The sequence below is a fragment of the Aristolochia californica genome, unplaced genomic scaffold, assembly GCF_029961685.1.
Source record: "Aristolochia californica isolate CCGP_79_NKW_82.1479 unplaced genomic scaffold, dmAriCali1.0.hap1 SCAF_2, whole genome shotgun sequence".
Classification (NCBI taxonomy): Eukaryota; Viridiplantae; Streptophyta; class Magnoliopsida; order Piperales; family Aristolochiaceae; genus Aristolochia; species Aristolochia californica.
In genome coordinates, this window is record NW_027181881.1 from 4438599 (window position 1) to 4453411 (window position 14813).

The following is a 14813-nucleotide window of genomic DNA, read 5'->3' on the forward strand; positions in this document are numbered from 1 at the left end:
TGGTACAAAAAAGGCTTAATGTGTTCATTGTAAAATCAATTTGAGTGTTATTAGTAGTGGAGTGACCACACATATGAGTCGACATTTGAAACGTTGTCCTAGTAGAAAAGTGGCAATGAGAAAAAAAAACCATTAACTTTCAACCAGTGGGAGTGGGATCTAATGTTGATTAGAGTCCATTTGGACTTCCTTTTATGGATTTTGGAGGCAAATATGATCAAGCTAAAATGAGAGTACTCATTGCTCATTGGATTCCTATACATGAACATCCATTCATGATAGTAGAAGAGAGGAGATTTAATTTTGTAATGAAGATGGCAAATGTGAATTATGAGAAAATATCTCGTAAGACCATTAAGGAGTGTATGGAGGTGTACGAGGCAAAGAAAAAGAAATTAAAATTTTTATTAAAAGAGATTAGCAAGATTAGTCTTACCACGGATATTTGGAAGTCCTAAAATCAAAAGATTGAATAATGGTTATTATTGGGCATTTTATTGACAGTAATTGGAAGCTACAAAAATTAGTCTTGAGTTTTGTGCATGTTTCTTCTCCTCCTCGTGGCGTTGATATAGCAAATGTTATTTACAAGTGTTTGAAAGATTAGGAAATCGAAAATAAAGTATTAGTATCTCAGTTGATAACATACACTGCATAATATTATGAATAAACTCCATACAATAATCAAACACAACAAAATTAAATAAAATATCAATATCAATTTACAATCACCCAAATAAAAACTATAAATCCGTTATAAATTTATAAACTATAGTTATTTATCTTCATGCTAGAAAATAATATATGTCCCTGCATGAGCAAAATCTCCACCAATGGCAAAAATAAAAAAATAAAATTAATTATTGTCAGATAAAAAAATACTCTTCCACTACTAGTTACTTAATGTAGTTAAAAATATTAAAATTACCATAATGAGAAAAACATGAAAAATCATGTAACTGGTAGCATTATCTCTACACTTCTTCTCAGACTGTAATCATAAAACAAAATTTTAATAAATAAAACTAAAAAATATACTAAAAAATATCATAATAAATAATTAATCAAAGAAATTCATCTTTTGATTTTTCTTGATACCGTGAAGAGTCCGAACCCAATCACTATCACAAATTAAAGCTTGAACTGTATTTGGTGCCAAAGAAGAACGATATGAGTCTATTACTCTACCACCAGCACTAAATGTAGACTCCGAAGCTACTGTGGATTTGAGAATCATAAGGATGTCTCCTGCCATTTTAGATAATACTCGAAATTTCATATGATTTATTTTCCACCATTATAAACTATCAAAATCATATTGTGAAGTTTTCGCAAATATACACACCTTTTGCAAGATAATTTTCCAATTATGAACTTAGTGAATTAACTACTTCCACTTGTTTTACATAATTCATTAACCTTGACCAACCTGGACTTGATGAAGAATATGAGCTACGACTTGTGGAAACACCCATAGAGCTAGTACTTGAAGTCATCTCTTCATTTCTAATATCCACATTATATAAGGATACATATTCATCATAGATCTCATATAAGGTGCATCGAACTAAGTTTATATTCATCGTAGCTTCCTCCTCATAATATATCTCTGGAAAACATATTTTGATCAACCTTAATTTGACCCTTAGATCCAAAACTGAAGCAACAACCATCAATAAATTGCATTCACCCCAGTACTTCTCAAATTTCTCTTTCATTCTACTAACCATTGTCCTAATGAAAACATTTTCATTTATAGAATGAAAATTTATAACTTCTTTTACCCTATATACCTCACTAAGGTACAAATTAGAAGTAGGGTAGTCACTCCTAGAAATTATATTAGTAACTACATTAAAAACTTCTAGAATCTCACACACCATTTCAACCTTTTCCCATTCATTAAGACTTGGCAAATAATCATAGATTGTTCTCTAACTTTAAATCTAGAGAATGAATCTTTGATTTTTAATGCAGAAAACAACAAGTCATAAGTGGAGTTCCAACGAGTTGGACAATCAATAACCAACCTCTTTTTACCTAGTTCTAGTTGTTGTATAATTTCAGAAAAAAGTGCGAAATCTAGCCTCAAACAGATTTATGAATTTGACACTCTCATACACATTCTCAATAATATCCTTAATCTGAACAAGACCAACTTGGACTAATATGTTCAGAATATGAGTGTATGGAGTGTATAGAAAAGTTCATGGAGTGTTTATGGAATGAATAGACAATTTTATGTAGGTATTATGTATATAGATTATGTCCAATTTTAAGTAGAGGTCATGCCCAATTTTATACAGGTATTATATACATAGATTATGCCCAATTTTAAGTAGAGGTCATGCCTAATTTTACACAGGTATTATATACATAGGTTATGCCCAATTTTATGTAGAAGTCATGCCCAATTTTATGTAAAATGTATACATAATTTTATATACAATTTATTTGATAAGTATTTTTTGAAAAGTTTTAAATGTATTTTGAAGCTCGAACTCGGTTAAAATTATTGGGCTCGAGCTTGATAACAATTTTAGGCTAGAGGTCGTGCTCGGCTCGAGCTCGAGTTCGAAATATTTAAATCAAACTCGGCTCGAACATAGGCAGGTTCGGGCTCGACTCGGCTCGATGTCACCCCTACTCTTAGCAGTCCTTTGGACAATAACTCGTCTATTGGAATTTGTCATTAAATATCAACACCACAATTCAATACACTAGAGCATCAATTAACCAAAGAGAAACACTTTCCTCAAATTTTTATGATTGCATAGTCAAGTGAACCCCACACCAAATTCAATTAGAATTTATTAATTAGAAAAAAAAAAAGTTTTCTAAGTGGGCTAATCATTTTGGGATGGGCTTAGACCAACTTCACAAGAAAAAATGACAAAGACAAATATGCAACAATAAATACCGGAGGGAAACTTTGATCCAAAAGCTCGTTACTTGCGTGTTTTTTTAATCTTTTTGTTGATGGATGCACTTTGATTTCAAGGGCTCAACTTGAACAGTCGGGGAGAACTAGGACATGGTAGATAGGGGTGGCTTCGAACCGATTCGGCTCGCGAGTGGCTCGAGTTCGGCTTAGTGCCGGCTCGGTTCGATTCGTTCTCTCAAGCTCGAGCTCTGAAATCAACTCGTTTAAATTAACGAGCCGAGATAGACCGAAGCCAGGTTCAATTCGTCGGCTCGCGAGCCAGCTTGAGGTGAGTCGGGATCTAGAGCAGGGGGGGATGGGATTTTTTCCTCCCCTCACCACCGTCGAGCCCCTCCTGTTCGCTGTTGTCACCGCCTCTATCGTCGTCGACAGTTGCTTATCGGCCACTTTTGTGGTCGTCCGTTCGATTTCTTCCTCTCCTCGTCGTTGCCACCGTCGTCGTTATCCCTAACGACAGGTCCTCCCCGGCATCGTAACCCCCTTCCCTCCGCGTCGTCTCGACGAAAAACCAGAACCAGTAAGTTCAAGGGAGAAATTAGGGGAGAAATAATCTCCCCCTCCCCCGCACGTAGATGATTTTGCACGTGCGATATCGTAAAGTAAAAAAAAAAAAAAACTTTTTCCTTAAACTCTTCTTCCTCGTAGCTCTTGAACAAATTAAAAATACATTTTATAGAAATAAGTTTCGATGAACTATTAGTATCTCATGTTTTTTGTAAACATTTTTCTAATTGAAAATTCTTATTAACAAATTATATAATTTTCTAAGTAAGATCTTCTGGCCAAGATGGGGTAAAAAACTGTATAGAAATTTTTGAATAAGTATTTAATAGTTGATATTGTAATACTTTTAGCATAAAGCAATTTTCATTGTAATTTTGTGTTTGACATTTTATTTGATTAAAAATGTATCGATAAGTATAATAATATATTAGATTGATTATTAATTTTTATTTATTTTCCTAAAAAAGGCAATAAGAAGTCCATTTAACTTTCCTAAGAAAAATTTAGAATATTTCTTGTAATTTTCTAATAAATCACTAATAGTAATAGGATTTTATTTAAAGGATATATAGTTTTTACTTGGGTGATTGTAAATTGATATTGATATTTCATTTAATTTTGTTGTGTTTGATTATTGTATGAAGTTTATTCATAATGTTATGTAGTGTATGGAGTGTTTGGACTATTTTATGGAGTGTATAAACAATTTCATGAAGTGTTTATAGAATGTATAGATAATTTTATGGAGCGTTTATGGAGTGTTTATGCAGGTATAATGTATATAGATTATGCCCAATTTTAAGTAGAGGTCATGCCAAATTTGATATATATGTATTATATACATAGATTATGCTCAATTTTAAGTAGAGGTCATACCCAATCTTATATATGTATTATATATATATATATATAGGTTATGCCCAATTCTATGTAAAGGTTATGCTCAATTTTATGTAAAGGTTATGCCCAATTTTATATAATATGTATACATAATTATATATATATTTTCTGAAAAATTTTAAATATATGTTGAAGCTAAAACTGAACTGAAAGCTCGGCTCGAACTCAATAAATTTAAATCAAATTCGGCTCAAACATGGACAAATTCGGGCTCGGCTCGAACACAATCGAAGATAGACAGATCCGGGCTCCGCCTAACTCAATGCCCCCTTAGTAGAGGAACCTATGAACATCCAAATTGTTCCGGACGGACAGACCTAAGAGAAGCCAGTGATTGGTCACCGTAGCCCGGGAAAATATCGTAAATAGTGGTGGTAACAGAGTCTCCGCGACCACCGCAGTCACATCCAAAACCACTTTTGACAACACAAGCATCTTCAATGACAAAGCGTCTACCAACCTAGAGGTCAGCCTCAGCCCCTCTGCTTCTGTTTCTATTGCTGTTTCTCTTCTTTTGGAATATCATCCCTCTTGACCTTTCGTCTACCAACCAAGTGGGTGAAGGACCTCCCACTAGCTTCTTAAACCCAGCTGAGATTGACAATGGCACTGGATGTAAGTTGATACATTCGGGTCACCACTAGCAAACAATTGCTCCCAGACAGAATATATTCCCACCTAGTCGGGTAGCTTTCCCTCTGGTCACAACTTGTTACGCTACAGTAACCCAACAATAGCTTCAGACAAGTTATCATGTGGGCACTAACATGCAGGCCATTTCTTTGAGAATTGTAGTGAGAATACAGAAAACTACAAGCAAGCGCCTGGCAGCAGAAAATACAAATGTGCAACTCAACAAAAAGTGAAACAAATAGGGAGCCACGTATCGTCTTTTCAAGGAAGAAGCAAAAGGAAAATGACAGAGGCCCTGCAAGTCACACTTGTAAACTCAGCCTTTCTGTTCATTTCCTGAGTAATTTTAAAGGTTCAAATTTGTTGATCAGAATACATAGAAAACGCCTACTCACTGATAACACAATCTTCTTTAGAAGAACTATGTACACAATTCAAAAATATACAGCAGAAAATTTTTATACCAAGAGGTAGGCTTTGACAACCAGATTGTGGTCAAACCCAAATGCAACTGACTGCTTTTGCACTTCTTCTTCCTGAATCCTTGTGCTTTACCCAATGAAATATTTTCTTATCTGCAATGTGTATAGAATGGGCATGCTTTCAGTTGCAGGCTTCTTCTCAGGATTTGCTCAAGAAACTGAAATGGAGCAAAGGATATGCAAGGTCACGTTACTAGGTAAAGCCAAAGAGTGAGGAATAAAAAGAACGTGAGGCATACACAATCCAGCTACTTATGACACCTGAACATGATTGACCGACTACAATATACAAATATCCAGGCGAAATGGGGCAAAATAAAATGATGAAAAGCTTGAAAATATTAGAACACTCAGAAACCTTTTCTGTGCTTTGCATGAAACAAAGTTCAAAATTCAAATTCAAAAGCTTTAGTCTCTAGCTAAATAGGTTTAATCATCAGAGTTGACTTCTAAGAGGTGGACAAACAGATTCATAAAGGAAACCAAAGTCCTATAGTCTGTTGGTGGGAATCAAATGGCCAAACAATTTGATATAAGAATTGAATTCTAGTTGCCAATAACAATACTAACCAATCAGATACAGCTCTAAGAAAAGGAAAGGCTTTTACCGGTTGCTTCATTCACAAGCAATCTTGGTATCAAAGCTGCTTAGACAGATAGCAAACGCCTGGAAAGCTGAGATTGGATAGCGATAATCCATGGTGAACAAGTCCTTCCCAACCTTTCCAAATTGGAGTAGGACCTTCTCGTGCTCCTGCCCAGCTGGCCCATTTTCTGGTGAAGCTACCAGCTGAAAGTTCTTCACGGATGCCACAGTGACTCTTCCTCGAAAATTCAGGCACCAGCATTGGAGCTGCTCATGCCACCTTGGAGCCTTGTTTTTCAACACCAGAGCTCCCTCTCTCTGAACACCAGTCAAAGGTCCAGATATTTGACTTTCTGAGCGAGTGGACTTCGATCTAAAGAATGGGAGCGAGAAGGAATCAAGACTGCTGAGAGGAAATTCTGTCTGGGTCGGAGCAACTCCCCCAGGCTGGATTGCAGAGGCAGGTATAGAATCCATGATACACTGCATCCTCCTTGGGCCCCTGCTTTTTTTTAACAGCGAATGTATAAGCATTGAGTTTTAATCAATCTAAATATGCTCTCCTAATAGCAAGAAAAGTATGGAAATGTCTAACAAAAGAAAATAGCAGAAAGTCCACCATATCATTTTTTTTGTGAGAAAGTCCATAGCATTTTTTTACTACTTCAGAAAATGGGCTAATAAAAAATTAAAAATAAAAACTATTGTGTAAAACAGTTTGCAAGGTGCACAATGAGGCCATAATAATTTCTGAGGTGCAATACTTGGAAACCAACTGTCAATTAAAAAAAGTCATTTGCACTTAGCTTTCTAATACTGTAAGCATCGTAGGAAATGTCTTAACAAACACGGCACCTTCTAGAAAAGAGGCTCACCTGGATCCTAAAACATTCAACTCATAAGCAATATGAGCAACTGGGTAGTTGCCGGCAGGGACTCTAGGGGAGACTTGTCTCAAGGCTGCCAGGCGAGTGGAACGACTTTTTGAAACTGCAGCTCCGGCATGTGGTGGCTGTGCATCATATACTGTGAACTTGGTCGCCAAAAAGTTTGACCTGTCCAACAAAGGCAAGATCATCATGAGGACATGGAGGACGAGTTCTGATTTTTGCTGTGTTTTCCTTCACATGTATCTAATACCCACCAGTTATGTTGATTTAAAGTATTATGACAAAGCACGACTTCACTATACACGGGATAAGATATTTTACGTACAAATGCAGTTTGTTTCTCCAAGGTTAACCATATTCAAAAGCTCCATAGACCAAAAAGAGAAAAAAGCGCTTACTCTAATCCAATCGTTCAATACTAAAATATTTTTGAATATCTTCAGAAACATTCCTCTTATCTAACTTGAAAGACAATTAAAGCCAGTAATGGCCTTCCACCAGACACCAAAACCACAACTGAGTAAGATTCTAAAAGCAGTCATGTGAGAGACTCGCTTCATACCCTAGACATTCTACAAAAACACTAGGAAGAAGCTTTAAATGATGAAATAATGCATTATTTCAAGTCCCCAGATAAAATGTAATCTGTGGAGCTTAAACCCCTTCCAGTCTAATTGTTTTAATTGTGATATATGACTTCAATCTTGGCATGAAGTCCTGTCAAAAGAGCACTTAATTTAATTCTTTTACGGCAGCAAAACCCTATAAGGTACTAAAACACAAAATGATGAGGATGAAAATTGACTGATACTCATCACAGCTTCATTTTTGTAACATCTACATTAATTAAGAATGTTATATGAAAGCTTTCCTATGTATTGATACTCACCGCAACTTTCCTATGTACGTGTTGCTCCCTTTTGACATGTCATCAGCATCAAGAGAAATGATGTAGTCAGTGCATGTGGGGCGTCGACACTTGCGGGCAGCAAGCAGGAACTTCCCATTATCAGTTAGAGCTATTCAATGAAACAGTCGATGATAATCAGCTTTAAGAAAACATGGGCGCACATGGAAAGTGTTATAGAAGCAAACCAGTAGTGAAACTTGATAGATAAACAAAACATACCTTGAGTCAATCCCAGAAAAAGATGGTAAGTTTGAGTTGCTCTATTCCGCTTTATAAAACATTGGACAAGAGTGTCCTTTGGGCCAGGCTGCAATATAGTATGATGATTTAGAAAAGTATATAATGAAATTTAAACAAAAACTCAAATTTGAACAGCTTGGGCATGAATGTTTCTTCCCCTCTTAATCTCATATCTCTTTTTTCTTTTGAAACTTACCAGTTTTCAAGAAAAAAGAACAAAAATTGGCAGACTAAGAGAAATTGCTTTGCAATTCCAGGCTTCAGATAGAACAATAATAACTTTGCCTGTTGTAACTATCCTCCCATGAATCCCACCAAAATGAACAAAGATGATTTAGCATGTATAAACAAAGAAGGAATGCGAATACAATAGGCTCTGTGACCTTAGCACGTCAGTTTTTATCCTACTTTAACACACAACCACAGCATAATAGCATCTTCTTAGTGAAACTCAAGAAATGAATTTCTTGACAACATGAGAATTGAATTTCTTGACAATGGTTGAATCTTCAACTTATCAAATTCAAAGCCGACGAAAGTTTCTTGCAGTGTCTGGGATCCTAGTTTTCTTGACAACATGAGAATCGTTGAATCTTCAACATATCAAATTCAAAGCTGACGAAAGTTTGCCTGCAGTGTCTGGGATCCTAGTTCCAACGACCCTTCTATTTGTGACTGAATCAATTCACAGGAAATGATGAGCAGAAGTTAATGAGGAATCTGCCAATGATGATTTTCAGCTTTTCTATAAAAGAATTTGCACTGTTTTCAAAGTAATATGCTCATTAACTATAAATCTGACAGACAACAGTGTCATTTTAGCAGCCTTGATCAATTTACATAATCATTTACACTTCTTAAGGGGGTTATAGTGAAGTTATACAGAGGTCGGTGAGTAGAGATTTTTCGGAGATCAATCATATCCCTAACAGTGGCAGAATGCATCTAAATATTAGGTGCATCGATTAGGAGAAACGATTCCAGTCTCTTGTATGACAAGATTCCGAAAGGTAACAGATGAGAACCAAACAGAAGAAGGAAGAGAAAGAAGGAAGCAATGCAGATGAGTTGAGCACAATAGAGAAGAAACTTAGAAACCAAATATGAAAATGCAGATGCAGCAAAAATACATATATCGGCGCAAACGAATGAAATAAAATGATTTCGAGGAAAACCTAAAAGCTCCAACCTGCTTTAGCGAGATTGGGAAAGTCAACGTCCCTGATATTTCAGGGGTCTTGACGATCTCTTTTGTGATATCCCTCCAACTCCTGCAAACTCCAGCACAAGCAACAACATGCTTCCGCGGGGGCCACGAGCTCTCTGACGCCTCTAACCTCATAAGCACATCCCTCAAGAGCTCCGGCGGCATATTAGCCCAGCAACTCTGCTTTAAACCATCAATCACAGGCGTCGCGTTGTCATGGACTACACGATGAGATCTCGACTTCAGGCTGTAGCCAATCTTCACGTCAATCCCCTTCCTTGAAATGCTTCCGGTTTCTCCTTTCATGTCGTGAAGCGTACCCCTCAGTTGCATAAAAATCCTTCCTTCCTTGATCCGTCTATAAATCCTTAGACCTTCCAAAACGACATAATGCTCTAAGATGTTTCTCACAGTCGTTTGAGCGACTAATAGCCATTTTGCACACTGAATACCTTTCCAGTTTGAGCTTCAAATCCTCAAACAAACAAACAAACAAACCCCACTGACAAATAATCATAAGAGCCAGCAAAAAATCACGAACCACCAGAGATAACAACAGGTTTGAGATAGAAGAAGATTAGCTGAGAAGTTCAGAACCCCCAGAGTCTAGCGCATCCATATGAGCCGAACCCGACAGGATTCATATCACTAAAGAGTGAGAGAAATATTCAGCGATCCGTTGCTTCAAGGCTTCCAAGCGAACCGACTTAAGATAAGCTCCAAGGAATCCGCTGCTTTAAATAAAAGGAACACTAAAACATTGGTCTCATTTATCAGATCCCCAAATCCTCAAAGGTTGAAGAGAGAGAAAAATAAAATCACAGACTATATTACCCAAGAAGACCTAAAAATCACATCAATTGAAAGCTCCGATGAAGCCCAAAACGACGAACATTGCGACAAATCCACCGAGCACAGACGGCACGTTTATTTCTCAGAAAGCGAAGATTGGCCTGAGAAAAAAAATCTTCTATGTACAGAACAAAACTCCATAAAAATGACAGAAATTAGCGCTTTTGGGCGGGTGGTTGATAAATTGTCCCTCGCTCGCTCTCTCTCTCTCTCTCTCTCTCTCTCTCTCTCTGCCGGCACTGGGGGCTTTTTTTCCTCCGAGAAATAGACAATAAGGAATTCTGTTTAATCACCTTGTTTATCATTATCTGAAAAAACAAAAAATCTGATGGGCCGTCGCCTCCACGATGCTTCTACGCCTTTGTCCGCGGGCAACGGTGAAACCCATGGATACCTGAAAAATGCCACTGTTATAAACAAAATTTACACGAATGCCACGCAGCGCTTTTATCTTCTTCTTCCTACATTTTCCAAGATTAAGGTGTGTGCAATGAACATGTAAAGCTTAAGGTGAAAAGATTGGTGGTCAAGAGAGAAAATCATGGAGACATATGAGTTGATTTGAACAATCTAGAAAGAAAAGGAGTAGATTGCCGTGGAAGGTTGATCAAAATGGGCCAATTTGCATTGGTCAACTATTCTAGAAATGTGACTTCTATTGGTGTAGATTTGGTGAAGACTTCTAAGAGTTTCTGAAACAAATTGACTCTTATGATGCTCGATTATGTCCAGATGTGTAGATGTAATGAACAAATGTGAGTGGTGGGGATTTAATCATTTAAAAGATTTATTAGAGGGAGGGGCAAGTGTTGGCTAAAGGGTATGGGAGTTCACATGGTGGGCTTTTTGGTATATGAATGTACCTCTAAACCATGACAAGGAAACCAATCAATCCTTTTTAATATTAATGTGGCAATAGATGTGACCAACTCATCCTTGTTAATAAATGGGACCTCTGCCTGCTCCCTACCCAAACTCTAACCAAATCCTCTACAATAACACAACCAACCACTCTTTTTTCCCCGTTTTAAACCATGATAATGAATTGATTAGACTGGACCAAAACTAGAAAATTTATAGTTATTATCTCTCTACTACTGTGATTTTAATCGTGATGGAATCATTAAGCTTATTTGGGTTTTCTAAGCTGAATCGAAGCATGCAAATGCAATTATATGAACAGTTCCGTCTCCCAATTATCGTCTCAGGAAATCTGGTAGTTGCCTTTTCCCAGCTCTTAATGGCGACGAAGCTGGAAGCCGTGCAAGCAGTATTGAAGAGATATGAATCCAGTTGGAGGCAAACCCGTCTGGTGCTGTTGTCGACAATAATCAACCATGATGTGAAGTGTAGAAGAAGAGGGAACAAAAAAGACACCAGACTTGGGTGGCTTTTCCAGAGAGAGAAGTTGGGTAAGATTGCTCCCACCTAATTGACTTGTAAAATAAGGCCAATTGAGTTATTATTTGCAGCAACAAATTGAAGTGAAAAAGCGTTATTTTTGTTTCAAATTGAACTCACAGAGTTCATTAAAATGCATTAAAGTCACATAAAAGCAAAGGTTGATGAAAACTACCTCCAACTACAGAGAAATAGTGTAATCTGTACTGAAAAATTTAGTTTCCTTTCTGTGTGTAAAATAAACACAGTTTGGAGTGATGTTCCGCTAATTCTGTTCAAGCAGTTAATAATTAACGCGGAGAAAAGGCGAGGCCATGGCCTATTCAATCCGATGGCGCTGGAAAAGTTAAAGGAAACTCAATAATTCACTCGAAGATGGAACCCACGAAAGCAGTGTTCCAGACAGTGCCATCCACCTTCGTCCTGCGTCCACTACAGCTCTTGTGGGTCTCTGTGTCTTCACTGATTTGTCCAAGTACGCTGCGCTCCCCTTCAACACGTGCAGGCCACTGACGCCATTATTTTACCGAACCAGTCGATTAGTAAGGATCACGGCGTCTGTCCCAAGTAATTTAAAGCTTACAGAATCATCATATGATATGCTTCGGAATTCGGGTTCGGTTTTTTCTTAATTAAGCTAAGAATCCCACTTTTCTGTTGCTTCACACATTTTCACTTCTGTTGCTGCAGCTTTAAACTAGTGTTTTTGCTTACGGCATCTGGAGATTATCACGCAAAGACCCTGCAAGATTGCCTCTGAGATATCTCTCCCGTTCCCCCATACAAGATTCCCGAGCTTGCTTAGTTGTTTATTGTTTCAGCCGATGGGAATGGAATTGACTGAAAGAACCTCACCACAAGGAGGTGTGCACTGTGCAGTGGATGATGGTGATGATGATGGCTGCCCGGCAGGGCTTTGCCCCTTCTCGGGAGCATTTAAACAAACAGATAATACGCAAGAGTATAAAATAAGCATTAAAAGGAAAAGGAATCCCAAAAGATAACCAGTGCTTGTCTTTATTGAAAAAAAAAAAAAAAACGCTTCACCTTCGCCGCTCCCCGTTTTGTTTTCTCCAATGTTACATCTAAGTGGACTCGTCGTGGTTGGTTGTCTTTATTGAAAAAAAAAAAAAAAAACGCTTCACCTTCGCCGCTCCCCGTTTTGTTTTCTCCAATGTTACATCTAAGTGGACTCGTCGTGGTTGGTTTCAACGGATTCCCGTGTAGCAATTGGAAAACAAAAGGAGGATCATAGTATCTGTTGGTGATTCATTCAGGCTAAGCTGAATTGACCCAAGATAAGATTTCATAAGAAGCACCGGGCAGACTTGTTAGCAATTCTCTATAATCTTGTCTACAGGTTTCGGGTAAAGTTTGGTGGCATCTCTCTTTCCGATAAGGCTGTCAACGCCTCTGGGAATAAAGCCCCTGTAGTTGCTGTCTCTTACAGGGATATGTGCCCCCCACTCTGCTTATTGTCTAATGGGGTGGACCGGATTTGGGGTGGAATCGTGCAACGTCTTTAATGTGCCATGAGAAAGATGGTGAGTCTTCGAGGGGAAGCTTCCATGTTCAGTTCAATTGAAGCTTGCAGATTGACAGGTTGGGAAAGATTCATGTCCGCCAGCGGCAAGAAAGTGACGAAAGAAGTGGAAGTTTTGGTATCATCTATAGGATTTAAGACCCTTGAAATCCCGTATAGGTTGATTAACACAATACATATATCAATCATAGATCGGGTGTATCGTCAATGACCAGCACCCACTCCTTTGAAAAGCTCCAATTTTTATCATTAGTCGTTTCCAGCAAGCTCGTTCTTGTCGTTTCGGAGCAGGTAGACACACGTTTTCGAAGTTTAACAATGATGTCCAGGAAGATTATAGAAAAAGTTAGTAGATAAGCAGCCCACGGACTTATTAAGTATGGTCTTCAGATTGCATGCTTCAGGTTTCAATAGAAGTTAACCCATCCCTTCGGCTGTGTAAAGGGGAGAGAAAAGAAAAAGACAGAAAACGAGAACAGAAAAGTGAACTCTTGCTGGTAAAAAAGGATCAAGAAGCACCCGGATAGAGTGAGTTCTGCTGTATCTGGTAATGGAACTAAGAAGAAAAAAATAAAAGACTGTCTTACCTATAAATAAAATTATAAATACAGCTCTTGGTAACCATTTCAGTATTTTTTCATGTTGGGTTTTAGGAAAATGGACTTCAGCAGATCCAATTAAATGGATATCAAGAAGAAAGGCTAGAATGAACAAAAAATATTATGGATCTTGCCCTAAATGAAAATGTTGCATGTCCTCATATAACCGAAACACTTCCATTAGGCTGCTGTACAGATCCCAATGTCGTGCCTACAAAACCAGAATACCACTTACCCACAGAAAACATTTCATTGTAGGGAATATAACAACGGAAACTACCACTAACAACCCATAACAATAAGGTATAAAGAAAAGAGTACTAAGCACTAGATTATTCTCTGTAAGATCAAAAGAACATGAAAGTCGACACTTTACTTTTTTTTATATTTTAAATGATGAGAGATTCAGAAGAGAATATCTAAGAGCACGAAGAGCAAAAGAAACAGAACTATAAAAGGATGTTTGCTTACAGAAACATATATATTGAATATATGCTTTCAATGAGGTTCACAACATATTCCTTGTTCAGGGTCTTCTTTTTCTTACATTTTCTTATATTTGAGGTCTGGAACCATTTCTTTCTTTATAGTGGTCAAGTCTACTCTCTGTTCATTATTTTCTTAAAATATTTTTGTTGTTCAGAAGTACAAAAGTAGCAGTTAGATACAGATTTACCCTCTTGCTAGGTAGGTGGCAAAATGGACCCAACCTAATAAACACAACCGAACCAGAGTCATCTAACCCAAAACCTACCTGAGCAATAAACAGCTTGGGGAAAGGTTAGAGGTGGTGATCCGCTGAATAATTGAATTGGGTTTGGGTATAGGCACAATCTGTGAACCTATCAAGTAAAAATACCCCCTCTTTTGATAAAGAAAAAGAAATACAGTAAGAAATGAACACAATATGGTGAATATAAGATCTAAGTCTGCTTTCCCTTAATAAATAGCTACTGCAGTACTAATTATGCTTTCAATAGTATTTGTATAATTAGTGATAGAATCATTAATAAGAAAATTTTCATTAGAAGTCTACAACAGTAAAAAATTGTAACTATACTAAACATATTTTGACATAGAAATAAATCAAATGCAATTTCTACATATATAAAAAAACTTATT

General features: G+C 37.3%; 2 protein-coding genes across 5 annotated transcripts in view; both read right to left on the reverse strand.

Moving 5' to 3' along the window:
- Window positions 1-5104: 5104 nt before the first annotated feature.
- LOC137955500 (tubby-like F-box protein 3) lies at window positions 5105-10397 on the reverse strand. Of its 2 annotated transcripts, none has more exons than XM_068802469.1 (7): window positions 10131-10397; window positions 9279-10027; window positions 8069-8156; window positions 7829-7958; window positions 6925-7104; window positions 6072-6551; window positions 5105-5621 (listed from the first exon to the last, which is right to left on the reverse strand). In XM_068802469.1, exons 2-6 carry the CDS (start codon window positions 9627-9629, stop codon window positions 6080-6082), a joined length of 1221 nt encoding a protein of 406 aa, XP_068658570.1. In that variant the 5' UTR covers window positions 9630-10027; window positions 10131-10397; the 3' UTR covers window positions 5105-5621; window positions 6072-6079. The 2 variants fall into 2 exon arrangements, with proteins under 2 accessions (XP_068658570.1, XP_068658569.1); XM_068802468.1 differs by having other exon boundaries at window positions 9279-10048.
- Window positions 10398-13598: 3201 nt separating this feature from the next.
- LOC137955905 (uncharacterized) overlaps window positions 13599-14813 on the reverse strand; it is a 39287-nt gene continuing 38072 nt past the window's right edge. For all 3 annotated transcript variants that reach the window (XM_068803114.1, XM_068803115.1, XM_068803116.1), the window contains exon 13: window positions 13599-13902. In XM_068803114.1, the coding sequence (XP_068659215.1) occupies window positions 13850-13902 (53 nt within the window). In that variant the 3' untranslated portion in view covers window positions 13599-13849. The remainder of the gene's footprint in view (window positions 13903-14813) is intronic.